A 19,158-nucleotide genomic window follows, 5' to 3' on the forward strand; every position below is an offset into this window, starting at 1 on the left:
TCACCCAGACCATGGTATAAATTACAATATTGCTATAGTAATATTGTTGCATTACATCATATTGATTCCAATGTTGGATGGTTCAAAATGGGTGTTTTTTTTGACAAAAGAGCGCCCTCTGGAGCGCAACAGATGTTGTTACAAAACATGCAGAAATGCAGTATAATAAATTACTGTGCTGCATAGTTGTGCCCAAACACAATCATTTAATGGGCTAATTTGAAGGAATACAAATTTACCACCAATTCATCACCAGTATATTTGGTTAATTCTAGTTGATTGGAAGTTATTGGAGGAATTTTCACAGAAGGTGGCATCTGAAGAGCACTATGGCCTCAGTGTGGCCACCAGAGGCTCATTTAGCCTGCTAGCTGTCTGGATCAGACAGATGTGGCTGCACAGAGTTGAGGTGGATCATCTACAGCAGAGATGAGACTGGTGGCTTTCTTCCACTTTTCATGGAGAGATAAAAAGGTCTGTCGGTCATAGCACCTAAAACAAAGAAGCAGCTGGCCAAAGTGGAAGTGATCAGCAGGGAAGAATCCACCTGTTTAAAAAAATGTTGGCAGTTTTATGATTACCACAGAAAGGATCTTGTTTAAGAAAGAATGGAAGATTTGCCTCAACAGATATCTGGAGCAAAGAAAATGGAAAATCCGATTAAGAGAAAAATCCTGTTCACCCCTACCAACCTGGAATCAGATAATTACTATCTGTAAACTAATTTCATCTGACTGACTTTCTAATTCTGGTCACCCAGTCTCTCATATCTGGTACAAAGCAAACTGACACACATCCATGTAAGATGAGAAGGATGACCTTGACCGCCATCTGCCCGTTAGCCCTCCTGCTAGCTGAGAAGGATATTATATGCATATGGGATCAAAGTATGAGCCGTTTCATGGGGACTGTGGATCTAAAAAGCAGTGACCTCCATAAATGTTAATCATCCAAATGACTGAAACGACCTCACATTGGTTTGTCCTTCCAGGATTAGCAGACCTGGCTGAAGTTGCAGACATATTTCACGTGACTGAAATGAAAACCATAGAGCTTATGACTGTGAAGATGCTTCAAGTGATGTGTCCATTTTCAGAATCACATATCTGAAGGCAACAATTATAAATCTTACAAACTACTGTGGTTTAGTATTTTCTCCATCTTGTCCTGTGTTCACATGTGCAAGCTATAGTTTGACGCTTCTTTCTTCATTCTTACATTTGTGCTTTAAGCTGAAATTAGCCATTTTCTACAAATTCAACATTAACTGGCCACGAGAAGAAACTTGGCTTTGAAAAGAAACCAAACATATTTATTTATTTTCTTCCTTCTTTTTTTGACATCTCTTGTTTTCTGAGCCCAGTCTAAAATGAACAAATTCCCCTTGCTGTGAGTCACATTTTCCTCTAATACACAAAGGTTTGTGCTGTACAGTGATCCTATCCCTTTTATGCAATGCTGTCAGCACAAAAGCTGCTCTGTTCTGCCCCAGTGTCACCTACAGTATGTGCTTGTTACCATTTGAGTCAGAGCCATAATAAAACTTGAGAAAAAATACCAGCTGGAAAAGTATGACATCCAGCACTAGAGTAGGTTTTCCTAATGTTAATGTTGACTAATTATTTTTCTTTCTTCATAAAAAAATATATACCAAAAAGACATCATCAACACACACACAAAACAACTCAAAAACCACATGTAAATCAGGTAAAAGTTACATAAATATATGTATGTACTAAAGTTTTTCTATACATATTTTTTAAGACAGGTGTGAAAATAAATAGCAAGTGACATACTTTACATACAGTACGCATTGTATGTAAAACCTGAAAGTGTAGAAGAAGCTATAGTAGTCAGTTCAAACTAATTTGACAAGTTACAATACTCACTAAATAAACACTTTTGCTTCAAATTATTAAGCAAGTCAGGTCAAATCAATGTAGTCCTGGAATGTTAAAAGAATCCCAATTAAAGTTCCCAGGGTTCATTTCCAGTCCAGTCCAGTTCCTCCTTGTGGTCCCAGACGTAAGGAAATCTAGAGAGGAAATAAACAATAACTAACAAATATAACCATTTGAGTAACTTTCAAAAACACGTGTTGACTCTCAGTGTTTGGTTGGGATCAGCTGATTGGCTTGTGAACCTTACTTATAAAAGAAACATAAATTATTTACTAAAACCTAGACATATTAAGAATTTGTTGAAAATAAGTCTAAAAAAAATGCAGCAAAAAGCTTTGATAATATTTTTCACAACTTACAGGTATAAAAAAAAGTAAGGCACTGCTCTCTCAGCTGCCATCGGGTGTTCTGCGCTTGCTTTGTCCACCAGGTGGCAGTGTAGCACCAGAGAACCGAGCTGGGGAGAGATGGGAGTTGGACTTCTTCGATGTGTGGGAGGCAGAGCTACACACTGAGCACCCTGAATGGACATTTTCTGGGTTATTGCAGAGGACAGCTTCTTCATCAACATCAACATCATCCAAAGGAAACATTCGTCGCTCCCAGGGTGTCTGAGGCTGCCGGAGGGAAGAGGGCAGATGCTGTAAACGAGTAAATACATTAATTGAATGTATTTGACAAGGTGGCATGTTTCAGTTGTTAGTATGCATCAATAAATGTATCAATTTTTACAGACAAAGGGATGAGAACGTAACACATTTGTCAATAAATCAACCTACAATTGCTTAACACTTTAGCAATGCCATAAAGAAATACACAACACATTTATCTGTGAAATAATGTCCAACACCCTGATAATTGTTGCTATGTCAGTCCTTTCATTGAAATTTTCATGGATGTATCACTAAAGGTTGTGTTTTAATCAGGGTTTGTATGGGTGCTGGAGTGCATAAGAAGTGCAAAAGAGTAAAGGAGGGGACATTTGTGGTGTGGAGAAGGTTGATTAGGACAGTCTGGTTTAGTGGCAACTCATTCCTTCTCCAATCAAAGCAAAGCGGCACGGAGCAATCATGCAACTGGAGCAGAGTGGAGACAAGTATCTACGAAGGCTCTCGAGGATCCATCAACTCACACAATATGACTGGGAAAGAGGACTGATTAGTCTGCAAACCATTTTTTCCCACTCTATACCCCCATCTCCTTCTGAAGCTCTAATAGCACAGCCTTATCTTTGACTGGAATGTTACAGAAAACATCCTTCTGGGGTTGAAGTGAAAAATGACCATTTATAGGCAATATACTTCTATAAATCACCTCTTAAAGCGACTTTAGGGAAAGAAAAAGGACATTTCCTCTTTAGTCAACTTATTTTACCTCTCTGGACTTTTTTTTTTTTTTTTTTTTTCATCATTCTGAGATCACCAGGTTTCCTGATCCCCCCCTTTGAGAACAGATTCATTTTTGTTTGATTTTTCTTCTCCAGTGCTGAACTCATTTCACAAGCCATCAGTTGGCATGAGCGTGAAGTCAACTAAAACAAAAGCGTCCATTTTTAAATCCTCAAGAACACTTCACATATGTTAAAAAGCCCAAATGCAATAAATCAGTGGGCATGTTACAGCCACATGAGAAATGTCAATAATATATAATAGCCAGTAGGAAATGTCTGTGTATGACTGAATTCTGTGAACTGTGAATTCCCTCCTGTGGCACCTTGATCCTCACACTCTGATATTCTCTGGGTTTGTTTGGGGCACTTGGGGTTTCATCTGAGGAGCTTTTCATCTCACCAGCCACTCCTCCGAGCTTTGGTGTTCGTCAGCATCCAGCTGAGCACAACTCAACTCCACAGAGCTCTCCTCTCCCGATGTGCACATCCCGCCCCCGCCTCCCGACAACCTGCTGCCAGATCTGGAGAGAAGAAACAAACATACCCCATGAAACTTCACTGGGAAATTACTCAACACTCCACTTTCGCACAGGCTTTATTTACATGCACAGAGATTAGTTAGTCAGGCAAAGTTGCACTGCGCAGTCAGCACACTTTGTTAACCGCCTGACATTTCTATTGGAAAATTTACCCTCCCCCACATGTCACCCTGATGGGTGTACACTTTGCATTTGGGTGCCACCTGAGATAACAGTATTCACATGAAAGTTTCAGCTGTGGGTGTGTATTTGTTTGTGTGTGTTTCTATTTCCACCTTTTGGAAAGCCTGCAGCATTTCCTCTTCCCCCAGGATCCCCAGCGCAATTTCTCTCTCTGCTCTAAGCCCAGGTGTCTCTGAGCAAAGACTTCATCAGCAAGATCCTCCACCTGAAAGCCCCCCCACACACACACACAAAAAATAACGATCAGATATTCTTCACAAAATAAAGAGCTCCAGTCCAAAGCGATGAGACCCTACCTGCCCCTCCTCGTCGTGCTCCGCCTTCTCTGCCTCTCTGTCAACCACTCGCCAACTGCAAAGAAAATTTTTTGAAGTCACAAGACAATAATAACGGACAGTGTGCACAGCATTTTTCTATTTCAATTTTTTTTTAAGTAGATGCATTGTGTTTAATTGCAGCCATATTATAATGTATCAGATGTGCATTTAGCAACGTGAAAGTTGTGAAAACTGCAAAGGATTCTACAGGTGGAACAGAATCAAAACTGGGCTCACTAACTTAAAGTGATGATTTTATGTTTTTTGTTTTGTCCCACAACTCACAACATATTATACCATAAAACCAGGACCTTGACATTTCTATGCAGCTCCTTCAGAGGCAGTTTTGTTCCATACCTGGGTGTCAGGATGTCTTTGTAAGGCAGCTTTTCCACTTTAGCCAGTGACACAGGGATGACAACGTTGTTGATGTTGTACATACTCACTCCCTGGCGTTTGCGAACAAACCCCTAAACAGAAACATGGCCAAAGTTGGACAAAGAGCAACGTGAGCAAGCGATGGTTAACGCCGGTGATTCAGAAGTGTTAACAAGATTTTTGTAGACTGACCTTTTTCAACTTTTAACTTTTTCACATTTAACTCATATGCATGTCAGGGATGTTTCTGAATTTGTGCTGTGAGGCATTTTTGTTGTTTGTTTGTTTGTGTTTAATTTCAAGTATTATTTCACTAATATCACTGCAGTCCGCCAACAAACCCTGTAATTAGTGTCTGATTAATTTCTGGGCTTTAAACACAATTTGCCTAATTCAACAGCAAAAAGCATTCAACATGTGTCTCTGTTTTCAATAATCATGTTAGGTGCAAAATCTGAGACTAAAAATTCCAGGGCTGCACTTACTGCACTTATTGATCAGATGTTTTAAGATAATATTACTGAATATCAAAAATGGTTCTCACTGTTATAGTGTATGCTGTTCTAAGTTCAAGTTCAAATCTGTGTATGTGTTACCTGTGAGGCCTGCTTGCGTGTCCCGTGTGTGTAGCTCTGCTCCAGCACTTCATCTGAACTGTCCTCTGTGTCACAGAGCTGGTACAGAGCATCTTCCTCATCTAGGTGGAAGACACACACATGTCCATATTTTTCATCTGTAATTAGTACTGGGAAGGGGGGCTGATTTATCCAATCGCCATTTTTGTTTTTAGGAAACCCAACATCATTCTAAAATGGCTGCATTTACCAGCACTTCTCCTTTGGGTCGAGAGCCTTCAGTGCGGCAGTTCAATCACAGACTTCCTGTGAATCTGAAATATACAGGAAGGACACATGGTTGCATGCACACACCTTCTACCAGTCTGTGGATGTGTCTTTGCGTCTTTTTCCTCCGACTGGCTCTCCTGTGTTGACTCTGACCACAGTACGCCGTCCCGATCGGTGACAGACCCATAACACTTTGTCTTGTTCTGCTTTCATGATGCCTTGTACGCCGCTTATGTAATTTGTGACCTATAACCACACATACACACACACACACATACAAGCTATGTTAATATGCAGCAGGAATGAACCTTTCTTTCTAATCTACCCTTCAGTTCCTCTGGGATTTTACGCTTTGGTTAAAGTGTACAAAAGCTAATCCTTAACCATTAGTCCTATTATTTAGGCAGGTGACTGTGTCTCAGCTTCCTGTTCTTACTCACATCACACGAGCACTTTTATTTCAAATAATCACGTTGCAAATAACATGCTAGCCAAGACTATGGTTCTCTATTGCTGCTCTATTTGGAAAAAGTGTCAAAAGATAACTGTTGTGAACTGAATTGAAATGAAATGTACTAAAGAAACCTTTTATGTCAAAACAACACACGAGTTTGTGTTGTAGTACCTACGCTCTCTAGTCTCACACTGTACAAACAGCTACGACAGTCAACCATTAATGAAGTTACGTCACGAGTCATTATTCTCCATCTCCTGCTTGCTTTGAGTGTTCGTGTGATCTCATTCTGTTTCAGCTACGATCAGCTGTGATAAGGGGCTGTTATTTTAGGTGACGTTTACTTGACAGGCTGTCTTCTTCCTCTGCCATTCACAAAAAGAGAATAAGATCATTCAAGCTGACAGGAAATCTACAGAGCGGTGGATGAGTGACGTCTTCATCAATTTTCAGTCTGACTCCTTTGTGTCTCCTCCTTTATGCTCTTCCGACCGCATCACTTCTCGTCTGGTTTTCACTTCATTTTTTTTAACACTTTGCTCATTTATCACAGTGTTAGATCAACTTTCCCTCGATAAACAGGAAAAAAAAATCAAACAATCATGTGAGCATGAGTCACTGAAAGCCATGAAACCAAAGCTGCCAGATTTACATAAGTGCATGAGTAAATGTTCACACCATAGCTTCAGACTGACATACAAAGACACATACTGGCATTGGTGAAGTGCCAGATGTTTTCATTTCCATCTACTGCTCAGCTGGGACCACATGCAGACCCAGCAGTGTATCTGACACCCTAAGAACCGCTTGTGATGGTACACAGGGAGACGGCTAGTCAATGGATTTGCTTCCTTTCGCTGAAACAACTAAGTGGGAGAAGTATCTGAACAAGTCAGCTAATTATAATTATTCAGAAATTACTGTTTGGGAACAACTAAAGAACTCTTTGAAATCTGTTAGTGGTGTTATGGTTGGTGCTGCTGTTGCAGACACAACTGGATCGCTTTTTCGTTTTCCTCAGTGTAGTAACTACCAATCGCACAGGGCACAAGTACGACTTCATTCTGCTACTTAATCTATAATGTAGACATGAAAGCAGATAGAAATGGTGCAAGGCTGCCAGCCTGACTGGATCATCAAACAGTCTTCTCTTCTCTGAGAAGTCGTGCCCGGTGGCTGACAAAACTGCACAGTGAAACTGAGGTCAATAAGGAATAAATCTAAATGCTGATAATGTCATTATTCTATAGCCATTATACTGTGCAATCATCATTTACTTCATAATGACACATTAAAGCAAAAAACCAGTCTCAGTTTACATTTGGACAAGTGATACATTAACAATAACTTTGAATGTAAAAATAAACAGCAATATTAAGTAGAAATTACTCACATTATTTCCTGCTGTGTCTTATCAAACTGCGAGCAAAACACTAGCAGTAATGCAGCTAAGTGACTCTAATAAAAGGCGCCATGGAAAGGCTTTTACTGTGAAGCTGCAGCAAGTAGTGTTGACCTAGCATTAACACTAAATTAGCATTGACTTCAAAAACAGACTTCATCGCAGCTCCGAGGCGGCAAAGAGAAGCGGATCAAAAGCCAGCGAGGCTCCCGTCGGCTCGATGAATAACAACAACAAGAATGCAGGTGCAGCATTTTAAATAGCTCCTCTGCCTTCCCGTCTTCTTACTCATCAACCGAGGATGCCATCAACACGGCAGGTTACGAGCGCTGCTCCCAACATGCTGGCTCAGTGAGGTGCTACATGGCACAGTTAAAAGCTCTGTCAATGTGAAATGGTACACAGTGGCGTACATGTGCAGCAAAAGAAAGCACACGAAGCAGAACGTAGGACACGACAGGCCATGTAATCGATCCCGTTAAGTGTCAGGATCTTACTGTTGTGCAGCGGTGTCGAGCTGCGCCTGCTGTAGCATGCTGGACTGGATGGTTGGACATTGACAACCAAAGGTCTTTGACACCATTCTTCTCTAGCCAGGGCCATCTTTAAGGGGTGGGACAGAATGGTGTCTGGAAGAAATCAGTGAATAATAGAGTTTTCAGCAACATTTCTTAATGCAAGTATGTAATCAAAGGTAACACGCATGCTGTGTCAAAGCACCCGCGTCTGTTGTTTGCTATGCAAGCCCTCACACTGGCAAACATCTCGACACATCGGGGTAAACCATCGTTCGCTTCTCCCAATTTCCAGAACTTTTATTGGGAGAAAAGAAGAAGAAATACAATCCAGCTTTTATATCAATAATACAGCACATCATTTGTGATGTAGTGCCTGTGATCTCTTTTCTTACACTTTACAAGCAGCTAAGAAGGAGAAGCTACGATCAGCTGTGATAAGAGGTTTGTTCTCAAGCTGACAGGAAATCTACAGAGAGGTGAGTGACATCTTCATCAATTTCCAATCTGACTCCTTTGTGTCTCCTCCTTTATTTTCTCACTTCACTTTTTCTCACCAAAAAATAATACTGTGATTTATTTCATCGCAATCATTATCCACAATCTCTTTTTATCAATTTTGAAATATCCTGTTGACAATAATAGCCAATGGATTTCTCAATTTGCAAAAATAACAGAATATTGTACATGCAAATATCAGCAGATGATCACTAGTTAACTGATTGTGGATGGAGGATAAAAAAAAAAAAAAAGTAGAAGTGAAAGCCCACCCAAGTAAAGTCTATGTGTGCATAGCTATGCTAATGTTCCCCCTACCAAATGAAGGAGACAACACAGGGTGAGGTGTGGAGCTGGGGGTCCTGAAGGACTGGGCGCTACCGGAGCTGCAGTCAGGATCAGAGCACAGGACCACAGGATCACAAGATGAACAGCATGAACAAGAAGATGATGAGAGAGAAGAGGAGAGGGTACACGTGGACTTCCCCAAGTCCTGAAAAAAGAGAGAGAGCGAGACAACAGCAGAGAAAGTTATTTTTCACGCTGCTAAATGGTCATTAGAGATTCTTTGTCTTTAAGAACAGAATGAAGAGTATGAGTCATAAAGGATGCTTAAGCACGTTGATTAAAGTCATTAAGTTGTTAAAGGGCTTTCTTCATCATCTGGCAATATCACAATGATGGCGCTATATTTACTGTAGTTCACTATATTCTAGTAAATCACACTTAATTCTTCTCTCAGTCTTATTTTAGTTCCCATTACTGTGTAATGTCCCCCCCGGCTAAATAAAGGCTAGGGGTTTAAAATAATCCACATGCGCTTGTTTATTTGAAACAGATCCAGGAGACGCCATTGTTTAATTGAAAGCAGGTGTCTGAGTTTAAACATTAATTCCTGTTTAATCTGACGAACTATTTTAGTGATATGACATTCCACCACTGAAGCCTGAGTAAGAGCGACTGCTTTCAGGCTGCATTTGACATCGATACGGGAATAACCTTATTTCAATAAATTAATGAATATGTTTTAAGACTTTCAGCCACTTTCACTGGCTTTTCAGACATTGTTACAAAACCCCAAATGGACCTACAATTGGGATTTACAAGTGGTGCATTGTAATAAAGGGCAGCAATCCTATAAGTACATCCTCAGAAAACCCACACAGGCACAGAGAGAACATGCAGACTCCTCACACAAGGGCCCAGAACTGAACTCGAACCTGGAACCCTCTTGCTGTGAGACGACAGCGCTAACCACCACACCAACGTGCAGCCCTTGCCCGTGAGTGTTTCTCAAAAAAAACAGATGTTTTATCATCTACCCACATTATCACATTTACAAGTACACGTCATACAGAATGTGAGCCTGAGCTTCGACAGCTGTGCATGCAAATGGTTCAGAGGGCCCGGCTGGCAAACAGAGGAGACTCTGTGTGCCCTACCTGTGGACTGCTGGGGTTGTAGGTGCTGACAGCGAACAATCTGGGCTTGTGGTAGGTGACCAGGGGTCGGGTCCGGGCACACACGCATGACACATCGGCTTTGATGAGCCTCCTGGTGCCCAGTCTCCTTCTCTTCGAGCTCCCAGGGACAAAAGCATCATCTCCACTCTGTCCACTGAGGAGAAGATATGAGACGAGGTTGTAGAAATGTCCAGGATATGACTGATGCAAAGTTCACACATTAAAAAAAGCAAGTTTTTCAAGCACGTGTGGGGCTTATCTACACATAACCTTCCCATTACTTGCATAAACAAGAAGGAATTCTTTTTTTTTTTTTTTTTTTTTTTTTTTACATCTTGTGGTTTTTATCTTCACAACCAGATGTGGGGAGTTAAAAAGGCATCAGGAAGGAAAGACATGAAGGGATGATTCAAGTTGGGCCAGATGGTGGAGGCCGACCGGGCTGTTTCACAGGGTTACATTACAAGAAGGCAGCGGGCTTTGAACCTGATACTTGTCTTTCAGCCTCGGCTTGACGGGACAATGGATAAACCTTCATCAGTACAACTGTACAAGTGTTTCCTTTAACTAACTTGCACAATTTGTCATCTGTTAAATCTTTTTAAATCATTCCACTGCAGCTCATAAAAGGTGGATAATATCTGCTGAAGATGTCACAGTCTTGCAGTACAATGCTCACACAGTTGCTGTATGAGATTTGTGTGTGTGTGTGTGTTCTCCACCTTGGAAAGGCTCTCTTGCCCTTGCAGATCTGCGGTTGTTTTGAGAGCGGTGAAAAGCTGAGAGGAGGCATCAGACTGTTGACGATCTGGCTGAGCTGAGCACTCTGCAACGCAGATACAATCTATTTAACACGTTTCACAGGTGACAAATTAAACCTAAGTGTGAAATATGATGAATCTCTTTAGTAACAGTGAGTACTGTGTGTACTATTCATGTTGCTACATGCCTGGTGCAACACTAAGGAATTATTTTAGCTATTTTTAACCTGGGCCTTATTTTTCTACTTTTGTTCTCATGATGTTTGACTAGAAATGATTCTGCTGCTTCACTGTGGAGCTGGACGTGGCTCAAACGTGCCCACTGTGGCCCAATACACACAAAGTGCAGACTTTAAATAGCACATATCTCCACCCAATGTCCGACTGCATGTCAACAGAGAGCAGAAAGAAAGAAATATACACACCTTTAATTTGCACTTTTCTGACTGTAAACAAACCCACTTTTGGCAAAGTAAATGAGGACACGCAGCTGACGTCGCAGCAGGGTAACTGTGTTGTTAGGAAAAGGATTGTCTTATTCGCTTAAATATACTCTTTTTTTTTAAACTATCACAGATTCACTTTTCAGTACAGCTTTTAATGCCATTAAGAGTTTCTGCTGTGTTAGATTAACAGACGATCAGCAACATTTCACCCTCTACTGCTGGAAGGATGAATGAAGGTCCCACTGACTTGATTAAATAGGCACAGGTTTCATAAAGCAGCAGGAACTTACTTAGCATAATAGCACACAGGAACAGCATGCATACCATGATTAATTAGATTAATCCTCTCAACCTAACACCTGGATACAACATTACAGATACCAAAACCTCCTGCGCTTTCTACACAACAGACTGACAGGCTAATTGACTTAATAGAATCTTGTCCTGACGGAACGTATTGAGCTGTAGATTAATCATTAATCTTCACCCACTGTGTGTTATGGATGTGTGCTATGTGTCCTCCCTCCTACCTGTCTCTCTATGTTGTGCAGGAGGCGTGTGGGGCTGCAGGGCTCAGTGTCAGCATCGGAAGCTGTGCAGGATAACCCCGCCATCTCTCTCAGCAGGGTCTGCTGAATCTGTCTGTCTGTCAGTGGCTGCGATTCTGCAAGCACCACGCCCCCCTTAGGTACATGCATATATATACACACACACACACACACACACACACACACACAGAGAAAACATGAGTTAACCTTTTAGCACTGTTCTTTTTGGGGGCTTTATGTGTTTTATTGCAATGAATTTGGGCCTATCAAGAAAGTATTATTTACAAAGATTATGACTTAAAGGTTTTCAATTGTAAACATTGCCATACATTGTATCTAAAATGGAGTTTAACCTACCAAGATCATCACAATTCTCTAAATCCACTGTTCAATTTGACTTTCAGTTTTAAAAGCTCGTGATTGGTGCGTGGGTGTGAGTGTGTGCAGTTCACAAACATGGTTTTAAAAAAAAGAAAAGATAACAAAATCAAATCAGGAATTTGTGAGTGAAATATGAACATCTGTATTCACAGTGATTATTTAAAATAGAAGCAGCAGCGCTCTTCACAGAGCTGCTGATCAGTCAGTCGGTCACATTTGCAGCAAATGCAGGAAATACACAATTTCTCTTCCTGACACATACTACCAACAAAGCTTCTGGTTACCACAAGCTGGCAGCATGACAAGCTATGCTGTTTCATTTTTGAAGTGTTTTTATTTTTGTCTGAGGTGCACCACATGTGAGCATGTATATTAAAAAAACTACTGGGAGAGACACAGACCCTGACCTTATAAACTGTCTTCACGCAAAACGGACTTGTTTCAGGACCTGACTAATATTCCCAAAAGTGCCTTTTAATGAGCGGGTTACACAGGACTTTTGTCTTACCTTGGTAGAGCGGATGTGCTTGTGGAGCTCCACCAGTTGTTGAATCCTCCCCTCCAGCTCGGCCAGACGAAGCTGCAGCCAGCTCCACCTGCTGCCCAGCTCCGCTCTCTCTTCCAGCCAACTCCCCTCAAAGCTGCCACTGAGGGCAGGAGTGGGAGTGTGATGGATGACAGAAGGGGACAGTTAGACCCACCTACAGCTGTAGCATTAGAGCATTCTGTATATTTTGTCAAAAGCTTTAAAACCCTGCCACATGAAGTTTAATCTGAATGCTTTGGAATTTGGTCACAAATGTGGCAGATTTTAGACTTAAAATCCACTTTCCTCATTCAAAACAATAAATAAATCCACCACCGGACGTGTGTGAAGCCGCCAGCATATGACAGTCATTTGTGAAAATGTGTGTGACCAGAGGAAAAAGGTCAGCCAAAAAAGGGAGGAGGACAAAGAGAGTACTAACAAGACCAAGCCAAACCATTTGACAAATCACACATTTAGGCTGCGGCACTGTCACCATGTGACCTATTTTACACAGCTATGATGCCATGTGTCAATTTGTTAGCATCCTGACAATATGGGAGGGAGGGACAAAAGCTTATCTAGGCCACAGAAGAAAACACTTGATTTGTGTTGTGTGTGTCTATAGTATGTTTCCATGGCACTAGCCTGTTCAGTTAGTTCAGATGTGTGTGTGCGTGTGTGTGTGGTTGGTTGGCTGGCTGGCTGGCTGGCTGGCTTCAGTGGGGCAATAGTTGCTATGGCAGTGCTATTGGACCTTGGCTAGGAAAGGGGAGGACTCTTCCACCTCACACACTCTGATGCAGGACAGAGAAAGGTTAGGGAAGTCAGCCCGCAGCTACACACAGTATTAGACAATACACTGCCTTATTATGAGGCTGTTCTTTTAAAACACCCCGTTACATTAAATACCCAAAATGTTATTTACGTGCCTGTTCATAACAAAAGGAGAACTATTGGAAACAAAGTCCATGATTGGACAAAGACTGCTTTGCAATAGAGTTTCACTCGACCCTAAGCTAATAGGTCTGTTAAGAAGTAGTCTCTTTCATTCCTCTGGAGAAAATGACCAGAACTGGCTGCCCTGCGGCTCTTTCCAAATGTATAATGAGAAAATTCCTGGAATATTTGCCAGGCAGTAGGCGAGTCAGGAGGAGGAGAGGACAGGAGAGGAAAAGTTTATACCTATTAGTGCACAAGCTCACAAACTACACATTAACATGGCTTAATATAATGTGGTGTCTAGCAACCTGCTGGGAACCCTCCACAGTGAGAAAGTAGGAGTTTTCAAGTTCAAATCCTGGTTGAACAAAAGGCCAGTCCCAGCACGTATTAATGGGGTTACAAAGTCTTCTATTTGAATAGAGCTTCATGGCTCGTTCAGAAGCTTTAGGACTTCAGGGTGTGTCCTGCACCAAAACTTTCCAACACGTAGCCTTTAATGAATACTCTCTCACATACTGAAAACTGAGAATGAGCAACAGCTGGATGGGCGAGGGACTGCTGCCGGCGCAGAAAATGAGCAATGTGGACACAGGGTTTCGAATTAAAGTCAAACCGCGTCACCGCTTTTTACGAGCTCAAAATGTTAGAATGTTAAAGGCCAACTCTTTCCACTTTTTCTAAAAGGGGGCAATGACCAGTACCATCTCCAGCAAGGACATATCCTCCTCAAGGAAGAACCAGCCATAAAAACTTCCCAGGGGACATTTACTGGCACAGAGCATTGTTCAGCAGACACAAAAGGCAAGCTGACACTTCCAAACCCCCCACACACACATATATATAAAATACTCTTTCTCATTCCTATTTTCGGGTCTAATAAACGTGCCCCAGTTTTGTAAATGGCTCCTGTTTATTGCATGGATTTGGGAAACAAACAAAGGGGCTGAAGAACTAAATCTAAATGAAGCAATAAACGACACTGGATTTAAACCAGAAAGAATAGCCTAATCAGACTTAATTTAAGACATCCAGGATGTTAGACCTCTTGTCCGAACACTGACATGTCCACCTTTCTGACTGCATATTAAGCTGGTTGGTACCATAGCATTAAAAGGAATTAAACTGACCATCTGTGCAGCTCTGACTGAAATCTCTCTCAACAGAATCTCAATTTCAAGTGAAGCTTTTGCTTTTTCAAAACAAATGATAAGCATTACATGCGCAGAGGTAGGTTTGTCTAAGCAAATATGTAATGCAGATTTTCAAACCTGAGACTGTCCAAGTCTGACACATTACCTTGCCCTTACAATCTCTGAAATATTTTGGATATTGAACACAGAAACTCTTTCCACGATGTCCTGGTGGGCAAGTGCCCTAAGACGAATATCAAGATCAGCAGTTCAACTTCAACACTGGAAACATTTAACACTGCAATGCTTCCAGAAAATATATTTACAAAAGCATCAACCAGACCGATGTAAACAAATATCACCTAAACTGGCAAAATACATGTAAAATACTCATCATTTTTGTGTGGAATGTGCAGTTTTATCTGCACGTTGACACTGCTTTGCTCATACAATCTTCTTTCCTCATCGGGGAATATACAAGTAAGGGCAGAAGTACAGGAGCTCCGCCTGTCCGAACCACACACACACACACACACACACACACTTCAAAAGCATTTTTTCCCTTCGAAAGAGGAGGAGCACGATGGCACAGAAAGGCTGGCACATTACAGGCTTACTGCTGGCATGTCTTGTGTTTATTTCCTAGCCTGCGGTTAAAGAGAGCCGGCTAGTCTGTTGTATGTGTTGACTGCAGCATGGAAAGAGAATGTGTGTGTGTGTGTGTGTGTGTGTGCATGGGGATAAACAGTGTCATCACACTCTCCACAGCTGGGATGACAAAACCTGCACTAACAACAACCACAATGTAAACTTTGCAGAGGGCCAAATGAAATGTGCAGCTAATACTGCGAAGGCAAAAGTCGCATAAACTCGACTAAATATCTTCATTCTCCCCATCTTACATATACCTGTATCTCTTTCAGACTAGTTCGCTCACTCTGGTCGTAGTGTCTTTATCTTCATCAACTGAAAAGTTTGCCTGGAGTATGAGATTTCTCCTCCCTACTTCTCTGAATAAAAACAAGCTGAGTGGTCCCAGTGTGAACCACAGCTGGTTTCTGGCAACCAAATCACAGCAATGCACAATAAATGTTTTGGCACAGAGGCTACAGTGAAGTTTGTGAAATGGCTTCTTATTGTTTTCTTCAACGCGAGCTGGTAACTGTGAGACGCTGTGTGAAGTGATACGATTCATTTGGACTTGATAAGCCAAATACGTGGTTCAGGGGATTTCTAAAGTCTCTCCTTTGCAACTTGTTTACTTAGCTGTAATAGCCTGCTGTGACAGCCGCAGACACGCTGTGGCTCTCGAAAATACAATAAGTTCAAAATAAGAAACAGACCTCGATTTCAAGGCAGCCCTCAACTCAAGACAGAAGGAAACTGGTCTTATTATTTCCTTGTGAGGAATAAAAAAAAAAAGAAAAGAAACCAACAGGTCCATGTTTCCATGTGTGGAAAAAGCAGAAGGCATCACAGTAAAAAAGTAAGTTCTTGTAAACCAGTACAGAATTTGTAACCAAATCTGTTGGTTACAGACATTAATCAATCAGTTACTGGCTTAACAACATAGTTGAACTACATAAGAACAACACCCATATTGTGTTTAAACACTTAACATTTTTTCAAAGGATCACCAGCTAATTATGGTTTTTCTTTTGAGTCCTATACCCCAGTTACCCAAAGAAGCACATGTTAAGATCAGTCTCTTAGTATCATCCAGCTTTTGAGATTTTGAAGAGCACTAAACTTGAGGGCTGTAGAATTTTAGTCTTGTTGATTAGCATACAAAACTACCTCCACTTGCTGGATACTCACACAGGTGAAGTCTTGGTATTGCCATAAGTCTTATCCTCCTCTTGGTCCTCATCTGAGCTGCTGCTGGCTGTGGCCTCAGAGTCTAAAGCCTCCTGCAGGCCTCTCAGCACCGCCTGGCTGGAGCGGCTGAACTCCCTGAGCTCTGTGCTGGAAGACGAGGCTGTGGACGAGTCCGGCCAGGTAAAACTGGGTTTACAGTCCGCTTGTGGAGCTTGTATGCCAGGATGTACAGAGTCCGGGCTGTCGAGAGACACACTTCCAAGTTGATAGTGCCTTTTCAGCCCCTCCAGCTGATGACTGCAGTGTAGCACCGCATGCTCTCCTAGCAGGGCTTGTAGTCTCCTCTGCAGCCTTTGAGCTCGGCTCTGAAGTCCTGTCTGCCTAGAGACCTTCTGCTTCACAGTCTCCTCTAGTGCAGCTCTGGATGCCGGCTGCTCAGAGTTCACCCTGCCACCACAAGGCTGCACTGAAGATGAAGGAGGACAGCCTATTCCAGCCACTTTGTCCTGCGTCAGTGAAGGTGGGGGCACAAAGACGGGAGAGTAGCCCTGGTACTTTATCTCCCCGTGAGAATATAAAGGAGGAGCAATATTGAGAGTAAGAGGGGAGCGATGCACATCACCACCATCTGGTCCACATTCAGGAGCAGCGCTGCGTCCATGCAGCAGAGAAGCCTCTTGGCTATTGTGCTCGGGCGCAGGGACTAAAAACATGTCGGGTACACCTGGGAAGACAGAGGCCACCTGATGAGAGTCTCTGAGGCTTTCAATGAAGGAAAGGAGGTTAAGGAGGGAAGTGGGACTGGGGAAGAGCGCTGTGTCATGCTGACCAGCAGACGCCTGCGGACATGGGGAAAGCACAGTGTTGGCAGGGACGTCCAGGGGGCTTACAGGGAGACAGGAGTCCAGAGAGGGAAATGAGGAAAGGTTCAGCCACACCTTCTGGAGGTCACGATCATCTGCTGATCTCATCTGAGGCTCCAGCTCGGTACTGCGCATGGCTCTCCCATCTGAGTCCATTCTGACAGGGGCAGGAGGTGAGGACAGGTGGATCCCATGGCCATCTTTCAGGATTTTGGTCAGGGCTGGGGCCATGCCACTTTCTGAACCACTACTGTTCTAGGTAGCCAAGGCAAAATCACCTGACAGCACAAAAAAAAGAAAAAAGAAAAAAAAAAAGACACATGTTGGTCTACTGATGTAAAATAACCCCTAAAAATAAATCCGTAATCCCACCATATTTCAAAGCACAAATAAAAAAAATACATTTTAGAAATACCATATACCGTGAATTCATCAGTCTGGACTAAGACTGATCAAGTCAGTGAGTTAAAGCCTCTACAGTCAAACTGCAATGATCTATTGAGAGGGAAACTAAACTCAACACAGACGCAGCAGCTGGAGTCAAATAAACTGCACATTCACGTCAACTGGTTTACGTTGACGCAGTTTTATGGTTTTAACGGGTCTTTATGGGAGCAGGGAGCCGGTGGTCATCTCTCCGCCCTGCTGGCCCTTCATCGGACGCATACTTTGGTGGTGACACGCATATTTGGCAAAATAAATTCCTCATTTTGTTGCCGCCGCACATCTTATTTGTGGTTAACGCGGGTGTCCTCTGTTTTCCTGCTACATGTGAGTGACCCAACGGATTAACTAACATTACATAAACAGAGGAGATTTCTTTTCCCGTCTTGATAACAATCATTCACTCAATAAACAGCTTTAAAGGAAATGGATGGCAGTGACTGGGAACGATAAGGTACCAAAACAACAACAAACGCCGAGTAGGAAGCAGGAAACACGGGAATCTCCTGTAACGTTACACAGCTGGATACTCGTCCATCACAGGTTAGTTTTAAATTAGCTTTAACGAGGACATGGCAGTCCCTTCAACTGTGCAAAAGCAAAGGCTAACGCTAACTTAAAGCGCGTCCGATAACGGACGTTAACCACAAAAATCTTTTTGCCGTAACTTAACGTTTGTTAACAGCACTCACCTGCCCAGGAGATAAACCGTTGACTTAACATCGTTCATTCCAGCAAGACTTACGGCGGAAGATGTCCTAAAATATTTTTCGTCCTTTGGTTGTTTTATCTAACGATCTGACTCGGATATTCAGCGTGCTATTTGTTTTGCCCAGAATAAACATCCTCTTCTTTTCACTGACATCGCGCCTCCTTCTCCTTCACTCATCAACCGCCGAGTGGACGGAATGCAATCTGAACGAGGAGGGGCTGGACCAGACTCATGATGCCTTCAAGACATGCGCACAAACTCAGACTTCTGGCAACGCCGAGTGAAAAATCCCTCACTATTTCTTTGCCCTGAACTACATTTTCTTCATTAAGTAAAGTTTGGTTATGCCTGAAAGAGTCAGTTCACCCTCCAAATGTTGTACTTTTCTCAATTTTTCTCGATACGTAGAAAGGAAAAAAGACTCATTTCAGAGTCTTTTTTTAACTTGGCGTCTAATAAATAAGGAGACTTTAATTGTTGGAGGAGATTTCATAATTAGATCCTATCTCATGATTGGAAGAAAATATCTAATACAAATCATACAAATCATTTCAGAGGAAATTTATCTCATGGCTACATGAAAAGTATCTCATAATTGCAAGAAAATTATCTCGTAATTATAACATCTGGGTCTTGTTATTTTGTGATCCTCGTAATTACAAGTGTTCATAATTACAGGTCTTGTAATCACAAGAGCCT

At 42.1% G+C, this 19,158-nt stretch overlaps 1 protein-coding gene across 3 annotated transcripts; it reads right to left on the bottom strand.

Annotated features, from left to right (window-relative positions):
* Positions 1–1,285: 1,285 nt before the first annotated feature.
* Positions 1,286–18,676, bottom strand: kansl1l (KAT8 regulatory NSL complex subunit 1-like). 3 transcript variants are annotated; one of them, XM_046404957.1, is made up of 16 exons: positions 18,440–18,675; positions 16,441–17,581; positions 12,530–12,668; positions 11,623–11,775; positions 10,608–10,711; positions 9,865–10,039; positions 8,741–8,915; positions 7,907–8,038; positions 5,638–5,799; positions 5,305–5,405; positions 4,688–4,800; positions 4,310–4,364; positions 4,106–4,218; positions 3,692–3,812; positions 2,261–2,518; positions 1,286–2,035 (listed from the first exon to the last, which is right to left on the bottom strand). In XM_046404957.1, the coding sequence occupies exons 2-15, from the start codon at positions 17,532–17,534 to the stop codon at positions 2,291–2,293; spliced, it is 2,865 nt and encodes a 954-aa protein (XP_046260913.1). In that variant the 5' UTR covers positions 17,535–17,581; positions 18,440–18,675; the 3' UTR covers positions 1,286–2,035; positions 2,261–2,290. The 3 variants fall into 3 exon arrangements, with proteins under 3 accessions (XP_046260913.1, XP_046260911.1, XP_046260914.1); XM_046404955.1 differs by having other exon boundaries at positions 2,261–2,542; XM_046404958.1 differs by lacking the exon at positions 7,907–8,038 and having other exon boundaries at positions 2,261–2,542; positions 18,440–18,676.
* Between the last annotated feature and the right edge of the window lie 482 nt (positions 18,677–19,158).

The sequence above is a fragment of the Scatophagus argus genome, chromosome 11 (genome assembly GCF_020382885.2).
Source record: "Scatophagus argus isolate fScaArg1 chromosome 11, fScaArg1.pri, whole genome shotgun sequence".
Classification (NCBI taxonomy): domain Eukaryota; kingdom Metazoa; phylum Chordata; class Actinopteri; family Scatophagidae; genus Scatophagus; species Scatophagus argus.

Coding starts and splice junctions, on each gene's coding strand:
- kansl1l (XM_046404955.1), bottom strand. CDS start 17,534: ATGGCCCCAGCCCTGACCAAAATCCTGAAAGATGGCCATGGGATCCAC. Junction 12,669..16,440: donor AATACCAAGACTTCACCTGT/GTGAGTATCCAG, acceptor TCCTGCCCTCAG/TGGCAGCTTTGAGGGGAGTT. Junction 4,801..5,304: donor CACGCAAGCAGGCCTCACAG/GTAACACATACA, acceptor GTTTCTGTTTAG/GGGTTTGTTCGCAAACGCCA.